The sequence below is a fragment of the Pristis pectinata genome, chromosome 7, assembly GCF_009764475.1.
Source record: "Pristis pectinata isolate sPriPec2 chromosome 7, sPriPec2.1.pri, whole genome shotgun sequence".
NCBI classification, from domain to species: domain Eukaryota; kingdom Metazoa; phylum Chordata; class Chondrichthyes; order Rhinopristiformes; family Pristidae; genus Pristis; species Pristis pectinata.
Window position 1 is genome coordinate 32366698 of NC_067411.1, and position 23134 is coordinate 32389831.

The following is a 23134-nucleotide window of genomic DNA, read 5'->3' on the forward strand; positions in this document are numbered from 1 at the left end:
ACCTGAGCTGTGCAAATGTTGCTGGTGGCTTTATCTCTCCTGATGTGCTGTTCCCTTGTCTGCAGTGCTAGTCGGTATACCTCCTTTCCTGCAGCATCCCTGTATAATAAAAACAGCTGTGAAGTACAATGATTGCAGAAATAGTTTATTTATATTGAAATCAACACCTTTTCTCTCAAACTCCAAAGGGAAAAAAAGGAAATATTTTAATCCCGCCAACCCCCACTTTGCTTCTTCTCTTCTTCCCTCTCCTAGCCTTTTTTTTCCTACTTTTTTTCCTCTCTCTCCAGACCTTTGACCCATCCCCCGGTGGATCTGCTCTCCCCTCCTCCCCCGCACCTGCCTATCACTATTTCTTACTTGCATCTACCTATCACCACCTTGTGCCCACCCCGCCTCCCCTCTTTTGTCCACCTATCACTGCTCTGCTTTTCCTTCCTATATATTGGGCTTCCCCTTTTCCTATCTTCAGTCCTGAAGAAGGGTCCTGTCCCGAAATGTTGACCAGCTGCTTTTCTCCATGGATGCTGCCTGGCCTGCTGAGCTCCTCCAGCATCATCATGTTTTCCAACATTTTTTAAGCCATGCATTGTACAAAACACTTTCTCGAACACCTATAATATTATAAATTTAATGTAATGTTCTAAGTTTTTTTTATACTGTGGGAATTTTTGTACTAATATGTTGGCCACATAACATTTTTTAATTCTGTTTAGTCCTTCTATTTTAATCCACGCCCACAGACTATATGCATCTCCATTTGCTAGATAGAGGCAAAGGGACCTTACTGAATGCTGCTTTCAACAGGTCTACCTTCTTAATCATTGAGATTTTAAGGACTCAGAAGCAAAAAGTCGAACAGTGGATCAAGGAGAATGAGTTGTAAAAGGAGGAGGGTACTTAACCACTCAAATGCTGTTTGACAGATCATGGCTGAGACGCGTCTAGCTGCAATACCCATCTTCTCCACAACCAATGCCCTATTTTTTCTTTAAATATCTTTGGTGAACAAGTATCTGCCAACCTCAGACTTAAAGTTACCAAATGACCTGGCATGAATTGCCATTTATAAAAAGAGTGTTTCAAAGTATAGGCATCAATTGTGATCATAGGGTTCCCCATCTGCTTTCCTGAGAGTTAATGGAAAAGAAACGGAAAGGAGGTTTTTTGCTTCTCATTCCTGAAGGCATTGCTCTGGTTATTGGTGACCGGGGGGAGGGCAGCAAGAGAAGGAGGGGAGTGGGGGGGAGGGCGGCGAGAGAAGGAGGGGAGGGCGGTGAGAGAGGGAGGGAAGGGGGCAGTGGTGAGAGAGAGGGGGGGAGGGCAGAGAGAGAGAGAGGGGAGGGGAGGGCAGAGAGAGAGAGAGCAGGGAGAGAGAAAGGGGGGAAGGCAGAGAGAGAGAGGGAGGGGAGGGCAGAGAGAGAAAGAGGGGAGGGCAGAGAGAGAGGGAGGGGAGGGCAGAGAGGGGGGACAGAGAGAGAGGGAGCAGAGAGAGAGGGGGCAGAGAGAGAGGGGCGGGCAGCGAGAGAGAGAGGGGCGGGCAGTGAGAGAGGGAGAGAGGGGCGGGCAGCGAGAGAGAGGGAGAGAGGGGTGGGCAGCGAGAGAGAGGGAGAGCGGGGCGGGCAGCAAGACAGAGGGGAGGCCAGAGAGAGAGAGGGGAGCAGGAAATAAAGGGAAATTGGAGAGGAGCAGAGACAGCAAAGATGACAGGAAACAAGAGGATGAGAGAGGAAAACAAGAAGCCAAACAACGTTAACAATTTTCATTCATATATTACAGACCTGCTGTACCAATAATGCTTGATGCAAAGCAGTCTGAATACATCTCTCCTATTCTCTCTGCCCCTCCCTCCACCCCCACCTGCCATCCCCAATTCTTCTTTTGAAGCCAGTGATTCATCCCTTTAATCTACCTCTAGCATTTCTTCTTTCAAAACCCCAAATAGTTGCCTGTAAAGGAGTTGCAAATAAACAGCATCTCTACCCATATAAATATTTCTTAAAAAAAAGTACATGCATTCCAAAAGGGATCTCCAGATATTTGCCTTTTTCTAGAATTCCTGTCAAAATTGAAGAGGATTGCAAAATACTGACAGTACTTGTCACATACATGATATTGGGCATCACTGGCATGCATATTCATACCTGGTAACACCAACCATTCTCCCAGGCATCAGTCTTACAAGGTTTTCTTTTACAGCGAAGAAAGCTGCGTGAGGGCCACCGTAGGACAGTGGCACACCAAATCTCTGTGAGCTGCCGAGGACAACGTCCACAGCAAATTCTCCCGGTGGTCTCAGTACACACAGTGCCAAGAGGTCAGTAGCACAACATGCCAAGGCCTGAAAAAAATGTTTAATTGATGTAAATATCTAACTTTTTAAACAACCATACATTTATGAAAAAGAAAGTGGCAAGAAAAATCAATCTGATTCACTTTTAAATTCTAAATATAATTGGTACATCCATTCTCTGAGTGTTTCAAATATTACCAGGCCAACTGCAGACTGATAACAGTGACAACATTTCTGAATGTGTGGTTTTCTTTGTGACTAGGTTCTGGACACTTTTTCTCCTGCTTCTGAACCAATTGTATCTCCAAGTGAAAAAACATTTACATAGCAGTTTGCCCAAGAAATGGCTTTACATTAAGCCTAATAATTCCTCAGCTGAATTTGCTGTTGGGAAGTAAGACTGCCTTGGTTTCGGCAATGCAATCCCTTACTAAACCAAATACTAGTGATGGTGCAGATGCAGAAGTATAAAACTTGAGAGTTCTATTAATACTAATTAGAAAAGACAGAGAAATTCTGATCATTAGTTTATATTTTATGTATTAGTAGTTTCCAATATTCAAGAGATCCACTAAATATTTTCTACTCTCAAATTAGGGAAATGTAGATAGCTCAGGAAACAGATAACTACTAGTTGTGGGTGTCACCTTGGCTTTTGAATAGTTGTAGTCTATCAGCTTTTCCTGAAGCATTTGCAATACATCTGTTTCAATTCAAAGTTTCCAGTGACAACACAATCAGTCTTTTTTTTAAAGTCTTAAATGGTAAGGGGGTTAAGGGTTACAGGGAGAAGGCAGAAGAATGGGGTTGAAAAAAAATCAGTCATGATTGAACGGCAGAGCAGACACATTGGGCTGAATGGCCTAATTCTGTTCCCATATCCTATGGTCTTATTTTTGAAGCCCCTTCTAACTTGTAGAAACCTTTTGGACCAAATAAACTAACCCTATAAGGCCCTCCCCAGCTTACAAATGCACGACTTACGTACAGCCCATACATACGAACAAGCGTTTGGGAGACTGGCGAGATGGATTTGCTGCCCGACACCTGGGAATTCGATTTGTGGCCGCATTTCCAACTTGCGAACTGTCCGGGTCACAAGCAGTTCACAGGAATGGAAACACAAAAGACCACAGATGCAGGAATCTGGAGCAACATACAAAAGCTGGAGAAACTCAGCGGGTCAGGCAGCATCTATGGAGGGAAATGGAATCCAGATGAAGGACCTCAACCCAAAACATCAACTGTCCATTTCCCTCCATAGATCTGCCTGAATTACAGGAACAGAACCATGCTGTAACCTGTAGTGATCTTTTGAAGTTTTCTTTCCTTGCTAATAATTTAAGTATTTTTGGAGTTGTACTTTCTACAGTGAATTCAATTCTTACACATCATAGTATGCCCAAGTATGAAACGAATTGACGAAATGATTCATTTTGTACTGTTCCAAATCAAAAGTTACCCTCAATAATTATTTATACCGTGGAAATTTTTGAACTAATATGTTGGCCACATCAACATTTTTTTCTTTTTATAATTTAATTCTAAGATCATACTGAATGATGGCACTGTGAAAACAAGCTTAAAATGAACTGTGTGGGCTAACTAACCAGTTTAGGGCAGCCCAAATAACATTGAATCCAATCAGTACTGAGCAGGGTACCACAGTGAGAACTCTTCAGCTGCATATTAATCAGCATCAACCTGCGAAGGTTAATTTTTTTTCCCCAGAAGCTGCTTTCCATGTCAGAGGAAGTCGAGTTGGGATGTTGAACTGCAATTGTAGTTCAGTTCAAATTTAGTGCACGCCCTCTTAGATGCTTGAGGGGTGATCATTAAATTGCCTGCTGGAAATTATTGAAGAGATTCTGTGGCATTTTTGTGGTTAATACTGCAATTACTCACCTCCTAAGAGCAATCAACTGAATCAAAAGCAAACAACTGGGTGTTGTGGATTTTATTTAGCTTTCTCTATTGTTCAAGTTTGAGAAGGGTTGTGACATTGGGGGACTTTGTAGGACACGATCAAGGATTTACTGTTGCAGGAATATTGATTAGGAATGTGATCTGAGAACTATATTCAAAGAGATTATGCCCTGTGCTGCTCCACGTTATCAGGTGCCTTGCAAGAATCACTAGCAGTCAGAATGCATAGTTATGGACATCTTGCGAGGGCTTCCCACTTGAGTAGAAGAGGGCGGAGGGTGGCATAATTTACCAGCTGCAGCACAAGAAAAAGGAAAAGGAGGGAGAGAGACAGCGAGTGCAAGAGAGGGAGAGAGAGAGACAGCAAGTGCAAGCGAGAGACAGCAAGAGAGAGAGAAAGCGATCGAGGGACAGTGAACGAGCAGGAGAGAGAGAGCGAGTGATCGAGAGCGAGAGAGACTGCGAGCGAGAGCGAGATAGACAGTGATTGAGAGCAAGAGATAGAGACAGCGCGCGCGAGAGAGGGAGCGATTGAAAGGGAGCAATTGAGAGTGAGAGCGATCAAGAGAGAGGGAGCGATTGAGAGCGAGTGTGCAAGAGCAATCGAGAATGAGGGAAAGAGTGATTGAGAGCGAAGGAGAGAGTGATCGAGAGCGAGAGACAGCAATCAAGAGTGAGTAACAGTGAGTGAGGGACTGCGAGCATGAGAGAGACAGAGACAGGGAGCGAGAGAGACAGGGAGAGATATCTACTTTCCTCTCTCTTGAGTCCCAGGTCCCATGCACCCAACCTGTTCAGTGGAATGAGGTGTGTGAGTTACATTAACACCTCCATGAAAATTGCTTCCGAGTAGCACCTGCATGCTTTAATCACAATACAAGTATTAGTAGCAAACAAATCAACAAACTGTTGGAAAGCTGAAACAGAAACAGAAAATGTGCAAAACACTCAGCAGGTCAGGCAGCAACTGTGGATTGAAAAACAGAGGTAATGTTTCAGGCCAAATACTTTCATCAAAAGTGGCCTGCTCTGTCATTCAATAAGATGATGAATTATCTTTTACCTCAGTACCACTTTCTCACACTAACCCCATATCCCTTAATTTGTGAACATTTACTGACCTCCACAGACTGCCTCAAATTCTCTGGCATGTTAAATAGTCAACTAATGCCAAATAAAGCTGGCTATCATCGATTTCCCGACAGACACATCTGCTGAATTCAGTATCAGTGCTTGCATTCACCAATCACCAACACAGTCCAAACTTCTGTTACTCACCCCGTTTTGATGTGCGAGATCAACAAGTTCAGAGAAGTCTTCTACTCCTCCCTCAGTGTCTGGGTACTGAAACAGTACTCCACTGATATCCTTCCTGCTGAAATCCATTTCGTGGGGCAACTTCAATTCTGTCGTGACTCCTATGTAACTGGAAACAGACTCCTTGTCAAAAAGCAAATCAAAACACTATTTACCCCATAAAATAATGCCTTGCTTCTCTCAATTTTTAGTTCTATCCACACTTATAAAGCAACAATCACTTGTTTTACAAGATTTTGCAAGACTATGTGATGGGCACTTAACATAAACAAAGTTAGTTCAAATATTAGCGAGTCATAGAGAGATACAGCGCAGAAACAGACCCTCATCAACCACCATTATACATTAATCCTACATAAATTTTTTTATTTGTCCCTAAAATCCCATCAACTCACCCCCAGATTCAACCACTCAACTATACACTAGGGAAATTTACAGTGGCTGATTAACCTACCAACTCGCACGTCTTTGGCACGTGGGAGGAAACTACAGCACCCAGAGGAAACCTACACAGCCACAGGGAGAACATGCAAACTCTACACAGACAGCACCCGAGGTCAGGATTGAACCCCAGTCTCTGGTGCTGTGAGCTAGCTGCTCTACTAGCTACACAACTGTGCCACTCAAGGGTTATCAAAGGTTTAAGTTTCCAGGGGGTTTTTAAAGGCAGAGTAGAACAGAGTAAGATATGATGGGTCAGTGCCAGAATTCCAGGAGCCAGGACAGAGGAAGTGAATGATCAGCTTCTGTTCGTGGAGTGAAGGAACTGAGCAACAAGAAGCGAAGATGAGCAGAAGAAATGGATGGAGACATTCTGAAGGAGATAGGTCACTGAGGGTAGAGTCAAGCCACAGAGGGATTCAACCAGTTTGGCATCAAAGCAGCTTGTAGACACACAGGAAAGTAATGTGGGAGGAAAATATAAACTGTGGGTTCTGGACTGATCATTTAAAACTGAGGTACAAGTGAAGTTTTTCACTGTACCTCAGTACATGTGACAATAATAAACCAATTTACCAATTTAAACATTACCTACCACTACCAATGGGATATCCCAGCTACATTGAGCCCCATCTACAAAAGGCCATCCAGCAACTCAGTAATGCTTCTTCAATAGCACCATACACATTCTTGTGCTCAACCTCTGAGGACCTCAAGCTTGGTAATAGGTAATTGGTTTATTACTGTCACATATACTGAGATACAGTGAAAAGCTTTTGTCTGCATGCCATCCAGACTGATGATTCCATACACAAGTACAGCAAGGTCGTACAAAAGGGAAAAGCAGAATGCAGAATATAGTGTTACAGAGAAATTGTAGTGCAGGTAGATGAATAAAAGTGCAAGGGCCATGATGAGATAGATTGAGAGATTAAGAGTACATCATTATTGTATAAGAGGTCCATTCAAGAGTGGTATAGAAGCTGTCCCTAAGCCTGGTGGTACATGTTCTCAAGATTTTATATCTTCTGCCTGATGGGAGGGGGGAGAAGAGAATGACTGAGCAGCAGTGGCTAGGAAATGTCCACAATTCCTCTCCACATCACAAAGCTCTCCAACTAGGGAGACATTTTCCTATTCGTTCAAAGTTGCAGGGTACAAATACTGGAACTCCGTACACACCAGCACCCCGAAAGAATCTTCATCACAGAGTACCTTGCAGCTATTCGAGACACCAACTCACAAGGCAATGAGGCATGGACAATAAATGCTGGCCTTGCATATGATATCTTAAATATAATACAAGTAAAATAATGTGATAGAATGTTGGTATTGTGGTAATAAAGTTAATAGTGGGGTATGGGCAATGTCACACCACCTCAAAGGAATATCAAGTAGGTGAGACGATACAATGTAGATACCTATAGAACGATAACTTTGAAAAGAAATTGTCTTCAATGACCAACTTTAATTAACCTCTGGAACTCAATCAAGTAGTATACATAAGGGCTGGCAAGGTTCTGCATCACTATTTAAAGTTGGTGCAGACAGAGGTTAACAGAGAGTGGGATCAGAAGAGCTGTGGAAAGTTTCATTACTGGGAGCTTAGGAATGTCAAAACAAGGAACAGAGAGGAGCTGGAGAGTTTAAACCTTCAGGGAATACAATTTTACAAAGTAAAAAGAAAAAAGAACAAATCAGGTAGTTACTCAAAATGGACCCAAAAACAGATTATTCAGCTTTAGGCACTTTCAACATTTATTTTTAAATCAGAGGGAATTCATGACCATTGTTGGTAGTGGGAGGAAATGTTTCCATTAATATAAACTGGCACCTTAGAAATTCAAATACTCTTGACCTTGGGGTGGTCTTAAGCCCTAACCAGCAACCTGGCCTCCAACCTTCAGCTTCAAGGGCTTAGCTGCAAGCAAGCCCTGGATTGCAATTCACTGTTCACTCCAGCCTGAAGCCTGATCTTTGAGGATAGACATGTCTCATCTCCAAGAAGGTCATGGTTTCATTCTCCCAGATATTCCTTGAAGCAAAGTTATTACCTACCAAAATGCTTCTGAACCGTTAACAACGTGGTCACAGTTTCTCTCTATTTACATATACCAGTACATTTTGACTCATGCTTATATTTAATTTACAGGATTTTTTTTTTACATACTTTGCCCTTGTTTGCACAACAGCTATTGTTTGAGGGTGACAACGAGCATCCACATAGAATTTTCTTCGCTTGTTGTGTCTAAGCAAAACAAAAAAATTAGTGAATACGAAAAGCAGTTCTTAAACTCTGTAACATTTGATTTGTTAACCAATAAAATGGAGACAATGGTTGGGAACGTTACAGAATAGCAATTTACAGCTTTGTCTTCTGAAGAATGATTTACTACTTAAATGTCAAGTTTATTTTGTTCTAATTGTGTTCTTTCTTGTGTATATTTATGTTTTTCTTGTGAATGCTGCTTATATGATGCTATGTGCCTGTAATGCTGATGCAAACAAGTTTTTCATTGCACCTGTGCATACATGTACTTGTGCATGACAGTACATTTGACTTTGACTTACAAAACTGGGAGGTAAACACAGCAGTGAACAAAAGCAATGATGTGCAATTAACACAGTCCCACCCAGTGGAATGATGAGTGTTGATCTGCCTGCTAATTATAATGTGTATCCTATCACTAGCTGGATAATATTGTGAATAGATAGCACCAGGCAAAGTTAAAATACAAACAAAAGTTAAAACTAGTAGAGAGTTAGAGGGCTTGAACTTCTATTGGCATAATGCTATGTTCCATCTCTTGAGATGCTAGTTTCAGGTATTGCTCAATTCACCAGACTTCATTCAATATTAATTGCAACTCCCACACAAACACTGATGTGCTTCATCTTGTTATCCACGTCCAGCACTGCTGCAAGCCTCACAGCCATACTACCAGCCACGATAACTAATCACCTTCTCCAATACATTCTTATTCCGCATTGTGGTCAAATTTTCTCTGCAAATACTCACGCGAAATTCCTTTGGCGATCTTTCAGCATTAAAAATACTGAGCTGGGAGTTGCAACCTGAAAGCTGTGAAAGCAGGAGTTGTGGGATGTGGGGTCCGGAGCTGGGGGGAAACACCAACCCAGCAGCGGTGTTCTATCATGTGAAGACCATGGCATTCTGCATCCTTTCATCTGTGAGCTCTGCACTCCATGGGAGGTGATGGAGGAAGGTAACTGGGCAGCCAAGTGGGATGTGGAGGAGAAAAATAATCATGGTGTTGGGGAAGAGAAGTGGTTGGTGAAGGATTTTAATCAAGGGAAGCACTCATACTGCATTGTTCCATGATGCTGCCTGACCTGCTTAGAGTTTTCAGCATTTTCTGTTTATATTACATCAGCAGATTGTCCTCATTGGCCAGAATCTTTCTTTTGGTTTGAAACTGTGGCTGCAAACCAGCTGGTGCAGTGGACTGCCATAGAATGAAGGCACCACGACACCAGCCCAAATATTGTCCTCCACAATGTTCCACCAATGGAATTTAGAGAATGTTCAATCCATTTCAGCACTGAACAGAATTTACAAAAGAGGCCCACAAAGCAATGAGCATGCAGTGAAGAGCATGCAGTGAACAGCATCCAGACATTAGCGACTTGGATGTGAATGTAGGAGGTATGCTTAGTAAGTTTGCAGATGAGACAAAGGTTGGTGGTGTTGTGGATAGTGAGGAAGATTGTCTGAGGCTACAGCAGGATGTGGATCAGATGGAAGATCAGGTGGAGCGTTGCCAGATGGAAATTATTACACAAAAGATGAATGGAAGGGAAGCACAGGAATCAACATCTGATGAACCAGATGCTGAACCAGTGGGATTTCTGAATAACTGGATAAGCAGATGATCAGAGTTTTACTGTGGAAGACAAAATAAACTATACAACCTGTGGCATAACTGCATCGCCTCGGCGGCAGCAGTTCCTTCATCCAGCAGGGAGGCATTGGCTACATCCATGCAAGTGAGGTCACACACCATAGTCTGATAGTTGAGCAAGCTTTCCAATCTGCCTTGGGAAACTTCAGGCTGATAGGGAGTGTACTGGGTCACCCTGTAGTGGAGATACAAAAGACATTAATTTTGGTTTTGAGATTTGAACCACATCTCTACAGAGTTTTTTTTAATGTAAATACACACCATTTCCAATTGATAAATTCTGAGTTGTCAGATCCTTGGGCAGAATGAGACATGAACATTGTTTGAATACTTGGTACTTAGTTGGGTTTCTTGCTCCCAGCTGTTGAACCAGTTAGGAGGTGGGGTTGCAGTAGAACAAAGTGACAAAACCAGTTCGGTTGAACTTGCCTTGGGTTATACTTGCAACACAAGAACAAAGAATAGTGGCCTTTCAATGCTCCACCACTTGTCAAGATCATGGGTGATAGAACATGGAACAGTACAGGACAGGAACAGGCCCTTTGGCCCATGATGTTGTGCCAAACTAATTAAACTTGTAATTAAATGCTTATCTAAACCAATCCCTTCTGCCTACACAATGTCTATAACCCTGCATTCTCTGCACATTCATGTGCCTAAGAGCCTCTTAATGCCTCTGTCATATTTGCCTCCACCACCACCCCTGGCAGCGCATTTCTGCCACCTGATTTTCTACCATAACACCATTTACTGCACTGTCCTGACATTCCTCAAATCCTTTACTATCCAGAAATATTTTGATCTCTCTTATGACAATTTTTCTGAAGCCAATAGTGTGCATCATAGGATTTAAAAACAGACACTGTTAAAACGGTGGATACTTTGGTAATGATCTTCCAAAACCACCCAGATTTTGGACTTGTCCCATTGAATTGAAAGACAGCAAATGCAACATTAATATTCAAGAAAAGAGGGAAAGAAGAAACTGGAATGAAAACAGAAAATGCTGAAAAACTCTGCAGGCGAGGCAGCATCTGTGAAAAGATAAACAGAGTTAATACTTCTGGTCAAAGATGCTTCATCAGTAATGGAAACTAACTTCTTTTCCTACTTATCAGGTTGCAGAGTGGGTTGGGGAGGGATAGATAGGTTAAAGAGAATACCTCTGATAAGGTGAGACCAGTCACAGTAATATGCTGTTTACAAAATGCCCCAAAATAGTGTATAATCTTTGTCATTGCTACAGGCAATTGCCACTGGGGATTTGAAAGGCTGCATTTTAGAACATCAAAATATGAAGAAAAACACACACATTATTTTCAAAGGTAAATTTTTGTTATATTTCCTCCAACTGGTAATGAGGGCTAATGCATTTAGCACACAGGCAATTGACTTCCATGGACCAATAATCAATGTGGTTTAGAAGGGAAGCAATTTAATTAAAATACAAGATGCCAAGAGGACTGGACAGGCTTAATGGCCTTTCTTCCAAAATTTTGCAGAAGTTTTCACAATCAAAACGTTTTTTGACAAGAGCAAATGGTAACTGTTTCTACTGGCAGAAACATCAGAAGTGTTCAGAATCAGTAAGTTTTTTGACAAGAGCAAAAAACCAATTGAGAGGTCAATTGTCAATGGCCTTGTATCTTGGTCATCTGGTTGAAGTACCAAAAGATTTGAGTCCAGTACAAGAAGTTGTGATCTGGAATACACTGCCTGGTGGAGGAAGGAAAATGCAATAGTATATATTAAAGACAAACTGGATAAGTTCTTAAAAATGAAAAAGGAAGAGAGTGAAATGGCTATGGTAGAAGAGGGGATGTTAGGTATCTCTTTCAATGAATCAGAATAGACTTAATAGCCAAATGGCTCCCAATACTGCTATTATATTCTATTCCAATTTGAGAAGGACACAGAAGTATGTAAGGAGCTACTGTTCATCTTCAGATTATTACATAATGCATCACAACTTAAAACTTAGACACAAGAGATTCTGCAGGTGCTTGAACCTGGGGCAACACACACAAAATGCTGGAGGAACTCAGCAAGTCAGGCAGCATCAATGCAGGGAAATAAACAGTCGACGTTTCAGGTCGAGACTCTTCATCAGGACTTGATCCTCTTCATCAGTTCTGATGAAGGATCTCGACCTGAAACGTCGACTGTTTATTTCCCTCCATTGATGCTGCCTGACCTGCTGAGTTCCTCCAGCATTTTGTGTATATTACAACTTATTTCTCAAAATCTCATCACTGTCACACAGTCAGACACAGCAGCAGCAGGTAAACTGCAAAAAAAGAAAGTTCTTGCAAATAACCCCAAACTCAGTTAATTGGTTTTGACAGCTTTGGTTCATGGCTAAACTTTGATCAAACAAAGCATGGGTTTTTTTAACATCCACCTGTACAAATAATCAGGGCTGCAGTTGACCATTTAATCTCAGACAAAAGGCCATCTGAAGGCTAAACAGTAGGTATTTAAGTCTTAAAGGGCCCGAATGTACAACCCTCTGGTTTAGAGGCAATAATGCAACAACTCACTATTCATTCACTTTTTGTCTGGTCTACCATACAAGAGTAAGGCTTTCATCTTTCATGCCAGTAGTTCCATGCTACCCAAAATACTGACACTGTTTATGTTTACCATAGTGCTCTCACTATTGTAACCAAACCAAACAATTTCATCTGTTTAATCACATTCAAATATTGTGCTAGCTGTAGTTCAGATTATTTCCATTTCTTCCTTGGCACTGGCTATATATCCAGAATCAAATTCATTTTCTCTTACAACATAGAAGGCCATTCAGCCCACTCAGTCAATGCTGGCTCTCAGAACAATCCCACCCCCCCACTTATTTCCCCATATTCTCTCACACATGTCCAATACCCCCCACCCACCCCCAATTCTCCCATCTGTCACCAACAATAGGGGGAATATTAACAGCCAATATATCTTTGGGAAGCAAGAGGAAACTGGAGCACCAGAGCAAAACCCACGGGGAGAACATACAAACTCTGCACAGACAGCACTGGAGGTCAGGACTGAACCCAGGTCGCTAGAGCTTTGAGACAGTTGCACAAGTCAATAGGGTGAAGAAGGCATTTAGCATGCTTGCTTTCATAGGTTAGGACACTGAATACAAGAGTTGGAGTGTTATGTTAAAACCTTACAAAACACTGGTTTAGGCCACACTTGGAGTTTTGTGTGCAGTTCTGATCGCCACACTATAGGAAGGATGTGATTGTGCTGGATAGAGTGCAGAGGAGATTCATAAGCATGTTGGCCGGACTGAAGGACTTTAGTTACAGGGATAGATTGGATAGGCTGGGCTTGTTTTCCTGGAGCGATGGAGGGTGAGCAGTGACTTGATACAAGTATGTAAGATTATGAGAGGCATAGATAGGGTAGATGGTCAAAATCTTCTTTCCATGGCAGAGGTGTTAAAAACAAGAGGGTGAGTGGTTTTAAGGTGAGTGGAAGGAGTTTTAAAGGAGATTTGAGAGGTAAGTTTTATCTTTACACAGAGAGTGGTTGATATCTGGAACTCATTGCCAGAAGAGGTAGTGGAATTAGATACAATTACTACATTTAAGAGGCATTTAAACAGACGCTTAAATAGGCAAGGTATGGAAGGATATGGTCCTAATGGGATTAGTGTAGATGAGCAAAAAGGTCGACATTATGTACATGTGGGCCAATGAGCTGGATTCTGTGATGTACAACTCAATGACTACCCAAAGCACCACTGTGCTACACATATCAACTATCGAGTGTGTTTTCCCCAAATAAAAGCTGAACGTTGTCAATCCTCATTCCCTAAACTAATACTGGGAAAAGCAGTAGAAGGTACCGTTCTATCAAATAGATGCAAACTAAACCCCTCAGGCAAAGCCCGAGACAATTATGTGGATGACTGAACTCTGGATTTGAGCTAAGGTGATCAAGAAGTTGGTACTCGCTCAGTGCCTCTGATCTCAATTCCTGGAAATCTCCCAGAAGGAAAATTAAAGGACCAAAGCTATTAAGGGAGGTGAGTGGTTGAATGAGAGGGAACTGTGGTAGCTGGAGCTGCATATGGTGTCCAATTTGTCATCTCATTGAATAACTTCTGTGGTCTAACATCTGTGGTGGGGAAGATGCTAGAGTCCATTATTAAGGATGAAATAACGGCATATTTGGATAGCAATGATAGGATTGGGTCGAGTCAACATGGATTTACTAAGGGCAAATCATGCTTGACTAATCTACTGGAGTTTTTTGAGGGTGTAACCAGGAAAATAGATGAGGGAGATTCAGTGGATGTTGTATACCTCGACTTTCAGAAGGCATTTGATAAAGTGCCGCACAGGAGATTGGTGGGTAAAATTAGGGCTCATGGAATTGGGGGGCGGGTATTAACATGGATAGAAAACTGGTTGGCGGATAGGAAACAAAGGGTAGGGGTGAATGGATGTTTCTCAGAATGGCAGGCCGTGACTAGTGGGGTGCCACAGGGCTCGGTGCTGGGACCGCAGCTGTTTACGATCTATGTTGATGATTTAGATGAAGGCATTGTGAATAACATTAGCAAGTTTGCTGATGATACAAAGTTGGGTGGCAGTGCGACATGTGAAGAGGAAGTTAGGAGAATTCAAGGTGATTTGGATAGGTTGGGTAAGTGGGCAGATACTTGGCAGATGAAGTTTAATGTGGATAAGTGTGAGGTTATCCACTTTGGGAGCAGGAACAGGAAGGCGGATTATTATCTGAATGGTGTGGAGTTAGGTAAGGGGGAAATACAAAGGGATCTAGGAGTCCTTGTTCATCAGTCACTGAAAGTGAATGAGCAAGTGCAGCAGGCAGTGATGAAGGCTAATGGAATGTTGGCCTGTATTACAAGAGGAATTGAGTACAAAAGCAAAGAGATTCTTTTGCATTTGTACAGGGCCCTGGTGAGACCACTCCTGGGGTATTGTGTACAGTTTTGGTCTCCAGGGTTAAGGAAGGATATCCTGGCTATAGAGGGCGTGCAGCGTAGGTTTACGAGGTTAATTCCGGGGATGTCGGGACTGTCTTATGCTGAGAGGTTGGAGAGACTGGGATTGTACACGCTGGAATTGAGAAGATTGAGAGGGGATCTGATTGAAACATACAGGATTATTAAGGGATTGGACAGGATAGAGACAGGAAATATGTTCCAGATGTTGGGGAAGTCCAGGACCAGGGGGCATGATTTAAGAATAAGGGCTAGGCCATTTAGGACAGAGGGGAGGAAAAACTTCTTTTCCCAGAGGGTTGTGAATTTGTGGAATGCACTGCCTCAGAGGGCAGTGGAGGCCAATTCTCTGGGCACTTTCAAGAAGGAGCTAGATAGGTTTCTTATAGATAGGGGAATCAAGGGATATGGGGACAAGGCAGGAACAGGATACTGATTGTTGAGGATCAGCCATGATCTCAAAATGGCGGTGCAGACTCGAAGGGCCGAATGGTCTACTTCTGCTCCTATTGTCTATTCTCTATTGTCTAACTTCAAGTGGGCTTGGTGCTTGTCTGATTTTGTTCCCCCACTTGGCATATGTCAACTTTAGAAGAGGTATTGACAGCCCCAGTGGTAACAGTCTATTTTCAAAGATTTGTTCATGGTGCCAATTTTCAGTAAGCGCACGTGCGCGCACACACACACACACACACACGTACGTATGTACATAAATTGTTAATCTCTTGATTTTAGATTCCCAGCATCTAAAACATTTACACATTAACACAGTATGGCTAAATGTGAACCATCTAACATCTGCATTTTTAAATATCAACCTTTCTGACATTTTCACTTTAAAATCCATCCACTGTTCCTCAGCCCAATCGTAGTAACTGACCACATCAGAGCATTCCTGGGGACCAGCTGTCACTGCAACACATTTGGAAGCATACTCAGCTCAGAGGCAAAATCTTGAAGATCACAGCTTAATACAAGAATTTAATCACATAATCCTGGCTGACATTCTAGTGCTACTCATGTTAATGCAGCAACACCAAGGTGCCATCATTCCAGGTGACACATTAAGTATAGAGCATACCTGGGTTACAGACAGGTTCCGTTTTCACAGATGTCCATAAATTAATTTTGTCCATATGTTGGAAGGGTGGAGAAGGCGGCGTTTGGCATGCTGGCCTTCATCAGTCAGGGCGTTGAGTACAGGAGCTGGGAAGTTATGTTGCAGTTACATAAGATGTTGGCGAGGCTGCACTTGGAGTATTGTGTAGTTTTGGTCGCCCTGTTATAGGAAAGATGTTATTAAACTAGAAGGAGTGCAGAAAAGATTTACCAGGATGTTGCCTGGATATGGGGGCCTGAGTTACAAGGAGAGGTTGCATAGACTAGGACTTTATCCCCTGGAATGTAGGAGATTAAGGGGTGACCTGATAGAGGTATATAAGATCATGAGGGGCAAAGACAAGGTGAAAGCACATAGTCTTTTCCCCCGGAGAGGGGGTGCTAAAAACAAGAGGGCATAGGTTTAAGATCAGAGGCAAAAGATTTAAAAGGGACATCAGGGAAGCTTCTTCATGCAAAGGGTCATGGATAGGAGAGGTTTAGAGGGCTAGGGGCCAAATGCAGGTAGATGGGACTAGCTCACTGGGCAGCACAATCAGCATGGATGAGTTGGGCCAAGGGGCCTGTTTCCATGCTGTATGACTCTAATACACAAAATCATCCATATCTCCACAGTATTGTAATGAATGGTGTTGATGAGGGCCAATTAACATAGACATTTATTTATCGTCTTCTCCTGCCGAGCTACAATTGTACAGAATCAAGATGTCCCATGCTCAATAGGCAGTTCTGATGGGCTTGTGTAGTACCAATGGATATTACACTGTTTAATAGAGTATCATTGCATAAGTATAAATAGAAGCGATTGTTTGTCAATTTCCAAAGCAACTCCGTTAAGTGGCTTCCTGCGGTGAAACTGGCAGCTTGTGTTCTTCAGAGACAGTTATATCTGATTACTGCGGGGAGGTTACATATAATCATGTGTTCCCCCCTCCTCCCCCCCCACAAGACTGGTTCTTGTTTGAATTTAATAATAGTTATGGGAGCTCATTCATATGTCCATAAGTCAGGTGTTCGTGTTCTGGGGAGGGCCTGTGAGTTTATAATGGTGAAATGTTAGAGCCTACCTGTACCTCTAAAATAGAGAGCCCGATCTAACATTGCTTCAGCAATCAATGTTACTCCTACAGATGAAGTGACAAATTGGTATTTATGTACAATATTCATTAGTTCAGCACCACATTGTGCGTCGATTTCCTGTTCTTGTACTGTACTGTTCTATGTTCTATTAATGCCTTTCATATAAATATGCATTACGTATCCATCCCAAATGCTCAGTTCATAAGTGATCCAAATCATCTTCTCACTATATTCTTTATTTATAGAACTACTTCAACAAGCAGCTGTATTGGCAAATTCCTGTGCACTACAGGAAGAAAATCAAACAAACACTAACATTAGTACTGATAATACTGATCAATATTTGGAATTCTGATGAAGAATCATCGACTTGGAACATTAATTTTGTTTCCTCCCACCTCCCCTTCTCCCTCTCCCCACAGAAAGCTGCCTGAGTATTTCTATCACTTGATTTCAAAAATTTGCAGGTTTTCTTTTGATTTCCAAACAGCAGATAAACAGAATAACGAAACTGCAAGAGCCAGAAAATTATGGGCGGTATTTTCATGCAACTCCCAGAAGCAACACTGTACCAGATTTCACAGCACTTTTCAAATATTTTTATCTGGAGGTACATGCTACTTAGCTATTTCAAAAACAACAAGGCAGTATAAATAAAATGCATGCCAGGAAGAACATATTGATTTAATAGCCCGATTTGTATTTTAAAAAAAAATCGAGTCACATGCTTTAATTCACTGCACAATACAGACAAACCAGACTGGTAATCCAATGAAACTATTGCTGACACTGCAGGATCATGTATGACCTCTGTACTTCAGGGTAGGATTGTGCTGATAATTTTGTTTTACATAGGACTGCAAGTAATAAACTAGAAAGAGATAACGCAGTGGAAAATTCCCCAAGTTCAACTTTCTACACATATTTGTTCCAAAAGTCAAATTTTTTGATACATTCTTTTTCCAAAACTTTCCATCCTACTTTAGTCTCCCCTGCAGGGCACTAAAGGTAGTTACCAAGTAATCTTACATGACTGTTGCACTCTCTACTACTTCATTCTACACTATTTTATGGGTGCAGTACACAGAACTGTTTGATTATTCAAGAAGGAAAACAGAGATAATCCTGGTAACTATAGACTGGTGAGTCTCACATCAGTGGTAGGGAAGTTACTGGAGAGGATCCTCAAGGATAGGATTTATGAGCATTTGGAAAACCATAGCCTAATTAGGGACAGTCAGCACGGCTTTGTGCAGGCCAAGTCATGCCTTACAAACTTGATTTAAGTCTTTTGACAAGGTGACGAGGGTGATTGATGAAGGTAGAGCTGTGGATGTTGTCTCCATGGATTTTAGTAAGGCATTCGACAAGGTCCCTCATGGGAGGCTCATCCAGAAGATTAATATCCACGGTGAACCACATTTGGATCCGCATTTGGCGAAGGCATATCCACATTTGGATTCAGAACTGGCTTGCCCATAGAAGACAGAGGGTAGTGGTCGATGGGACTTATTCTAGCTAGAGGTCTGTGACAAGTGGTGTTCCTCAGGGATCCGTACTGGGACCTCTGCTGTTTGTGATGTATATAAATGACCTGGATGAAAATGCACATGGGTGGGTTAGTAAATTTGCAGATGATACAAAGATTGGTGGTGGTATGGATAGTGTAGGATACAGCGGAATATAGATCAGTTGCAGATATGGGTGGAGAAATGGCAGATTGCGTTCAACCTAGCCAAATGTGAAGTGTTGCACCTTGGGAGATCAAATGTTAAGAGACAGTACACTGTTAATGGCAAGACCCTTAACAGTGTACTGTCTCTTTACATTTGATCTCCCAAGGTGCAACACTTCACATTTAGCTACAGCAGAGGGATCTTGGGGTCCAAGTTCATAGGTCCCTGAAAATGGCTACACAGGTTGATAGGGTGGTAGATAAGACATACTGTATGGCATGCTTGCCTTCATTAGTTGAGGCACTGAGTTCAAGAGTCAGGAAGTTATGCTGCAACTTTATAAAACTTTAGTTAGGCCGCATCTGATGTATTGCATTCAGTTCTGGTCGCCCCATTATAGGAAGGATATCAAGGCTTTGGAGAGGATGCAGAAGAGGTTTACCAAGATGCTGCCTGGATTAGAGGGGATGTGCTATGAGGATAGGATTGGGTTGTTCTCTCTGGAGCAGCGGAGGCTGAGGGCAGATCTGATAGAGGTTTATAAGATTATGAGAGGCATAGACAAACAGCTGGCATCTTTTTCCCCAGGGTCAGAATGTCGAATACATTTAAGTGAAGAGGGGGAAAGTTCAACAGAGATGTGTGGGGCAGGTTTTATTTTGTTTTTTTTTGAAACAGAGAGTGGTGGGTGCCTGGAATGCACTGTCATGTGTGGTGGTGGTGGCAGATACAATGGAGGTGTTTAAGAGGCTCTTAGGTAGGCACATGAATATGCACAGAATGGAGAGTATGGACCATGTGCAGGCAGAAAGGATTAGTTTAGTTAGGTGCTGTTAGTTTAATTAGTTGGTCACAACATCATGGGCTGAAGGGCCTATTCCTGTCCTGTATTGTTCTGTGTTCTATAACAAATTTCTCTGGCTCCAACTTGTTCCAGTGGATTCCAACTGAAATTCCACCCTTTACAATTTGGATCCAACCAGGATCACATGCACATCCAAAGTATCCAACACCACTTGTTCTCTCCACATCCTCAGATCCACGCTCACTCTGGTTTTATCCTATCAGAGTCACCCCCTCTCCCCCTCCCTATCATTTAACAAGCTTCCTTTAAATCCTTCCAGGTAATGACGAAGGGTCTTCGACCTGAAACATTAACTTTGTTTCTCCTCCCACAGATGTAGCCTGACTTGCTAAGTACTTCTAAATTTTTTTGTTTTTATTTCAGAATTCCAGCTTCTGTGTGTTATTGATTTTTCACTAACCCCGCATCTCCTGATTCCCTTAACATTTAAAATAAACAACCAATTTCTGTCTTGAATATACTCAGCAAACTCTGCCACCATCAATGTCATCCAAGTAGATATTATAAGCAGACTGCCTGTTAGGCAAACTATTCACAGAAGTCTTCCATTGTCAGAGGTCCTTAGTTTCCACAGTGCCATCAATTTGATGCAGAATTACATCTATAGCTACACAGAAGGGCCAAGGAACAAAATTAAATTGGTGGCTAAATCTGGAATAACGATTTTTTCCAATTGAAGCATTGATTCATTTAAAATTAGAAGCATGAGTCCTTGGAGTCACGTGTAATTGAGTTCGTTTGCAAAGTGGTGGGATTGGGGGAGAGAAAAAAGTAAATGAATTATGTTCACTGGAACATACCAAGTAGTCTGAGGCCCAAGTTATTTTTACTTACTGTCCACTTTGTTTGTATTTGGCACCTCATGATATAGGGTCTTGTGACTGGAAGTATACAGTTGAATGAAAGAGATTCAACTACAGAATGAGAAGCAATAGCCTTCTTAAACATCTTTTAAAAGTTCCTTACTTCTAATTACCTCATTTTTACCGTTATAATTTACAAATTACACAAGCCGGACATAATAATAACTTCCTTCCTGATGCTCCATTGCGGCATTACATTAAAGCAAGAGACAAGTATTCCAATTTATAACTCTCACAGCAGCTCTGCACTCATCTTTATGAACACTTCTGGGGTTATTTTAAACAGGGATATTGTGATTGTGCTATATTACATTCTCCAAGGCTGAGAGTTGGTTGATGGGATGATGAAGATAATAAAATGTACACAAAATAAGTCAATTGGCCACTTTAAAGTGGCATCCGTTTTGAAGCACATTCAACATTCAGTTGCACAATACTGGTTCCACAAAGACTACTGTAACATCCCAAAGATGTGCAGATTTGTAGGTTAATTGGTCACTGTAACTTGCCCTTAATGTGTAGGCAAGTGGTAGAATCTGGGGGAGTTGATGAGAATGTGGGGAGAATGAAAAAAAAGGATTAAATGTAGGACTAATGTAATTGGGTGGTTGATGGTCAGCATGGACTCAGTGGGCTAAAGGGTTTGTTTCTGTGCTGTCTCTCTCTATGACTCTATCCCCTTTCCCACCATTCATTTAAAATAACTTGGGATTTTCCTTTTCATGAACCCACTCCCTCCCTTATGTATTTTCTAACTTCACCCTTGCACTTTTTTAAAATTCCTCTAGGCTCTCTGCTGTACTGAGTTCTTATCACCTGCTGCAAACTTCTTTTACCTTCCTCTACCCTGCACGGCCCTCAACATCCACACAAATCTATCCAGCCTAGCAAACACGACCTTAATCCAATTTAAATATTTTTTTCAGAGTGTATCTTTGCCCTTTTCCAGACTACGTAACTGAATTATTATAATTGCTTCCAAACTGCTCTACCAAAGCCACATGTCCAGGTTGATTTCCATATCATCCCCACTCTTGTCAGACTTGTTATGTATCGATGATGTTATCTGGAATGCACTTTAAGAACTCTTGCCTTGAAATTCAAGTGCACAAGCATTGGAAGTTCTGAAGGGTTGCAAACCCAAAATGTTGACCGCTTCTCTCTCCACAAATGCCACCAGACCAGCTGGGCTGCTCCAGCATTTTCTGATTTTGTTTCAGGTTTCCAGCACCTGCAGTATTATTAAAAAAAATTTTCTTAGGTGCCCCCTAGTCTTCCATTCTGGAGGCCAGGGTCAGGGTGTTAGCCACAGGTCATACTGGGCAAATGCTGTGGCTGGAGTGGGGGGTACATTGGAGTATCTGTTGTTGAGGATGTGGGAGGGCAAGGTAATATTGAGAGAAGATTGCTGGATTGGGAAAATCATATCATTTTGTGCATGCAGTAAGCAATCACAAAGGTCAGTAAAGCAAGAGAAGGCAGAGTCTGATTTTGCAAGTGATGTGAAGCAACTGGGGAATGTTCACTGTGTTTCACTCCAAGTAAAATTAATATAGAAGTGCATAATGCTAGACTATAAAAGTGTTAGAAATTTAAATTTCTAGGAATCTGTCTTTTGCACCCTTTAACTTGCTATTGTGCCACTTTATATCGGGGTAGTTGAAATCCACTTCTATTACAGGCTGTCCCTGGGTAATGAACACCTGATTTACAGACACCCCAACATACAAATGAGCTCCCATAACACTAAGTTCAAAAGTCCTATGTACGTACATATTTTCATTCCTACGAATGGCCGAACTAGTTTCATCTCTCTCCCTCTCTCTCCACTTTTAGTAATTGTTCCTTTTTAATCAGTCTGGTGTGCCTTTGATGCCATTACAATACTGTGGAGATGTGATTACCGTATTGAGTGATGTTCATGTATCTTCCAACTTATGGACAAAATCAACTTATGGACATCTGTAAAAACTGAACTTGTTTGTTACCAGAAGACAGCCTGCATTACTGCACCTCCTTCATTTCCCCCTCTAGCTCCTCAGAAAGCCGAGCTGCTATTCATGACCAATTTTAAGCCATGTTTCAGTAATGACTACAGCATCACACTCCCATATATTTATCTGTGTCCTTGGTTTAATTACTTTTATTTTGTAGGTTTCTTGCACAAAACTATAAACAAAGCATTGCCAAATTTTGTTTCCTTTCTCCACCTTTTGTTTCCTTTGCCTTCCAGACTCATACACAAAATTCCAACTGTCCATACCTTTACTGAAAAAGGCACCCATCCATTGCTCTACTTGTTTGAACCTTGCTCAAGTACAAACAGCACCCTCCCTGCAAGGAAGTAGTCCCAGTCCAGTTAAGATGCAACCTTGCTCATGTAACTTAGAACTAGTCCCAATGCTCCAGAAGCCTTTCCCTGCTGCACCATCCCTCCACTCATTTGTACTATCCTAGTGCTTCTGCATATACTGCCCTTTGGCAGAGCCCTAATTTATTAATTCCATCCCTAGCTCACTATAAATCTTGGCACTGTGGGGTGCCCAGATGTACTGGATTTGCTTGGAAAAGTACTGGCACCAAAGAACAGAGTGTATCAAGTGACTGAACCAGGAAACAACACTTCCCAAAGCCAAAATGTCTGATATTTAAAAAC

General features: G+C 41.9%; 1 protein-coding gene across 1 annotated transcript in view; it reads right to left on the reverse strand.

Annotated features, from left to right (window-relative positions):
• gldc (glycine dehydrogenase (decarboxylating)) overlaps window positions 1-23134 on the reverse strand; it is a 117594-nt gene that overhangs the window by 60125 nt on the left and 34335 nt on the right. Inside the window, exons 4-8 of the mRNA XM_052019576.1 lie at window positions 9911-10075; window positions 8148-8225; window positions 5498-5645; window positions 2145-2341; window positions 3-99 (exon numbers count right to left, since the gene is read on the reverse strand). Of these exons, the coding sequence (XP_051875536.1) occupies window positions 3-99; window positions 2145-2341; window positions 5498-5645; window positions 8148-8225; window positions 9911-10075 (685 nt within the window). The remainder of the gene's footprint in view (window positions 1-2; window positions 100-2144; window positions 2342-5497; window positions 5646-8147; window positions 8226-9910; window positions 10076-23134) is intronic.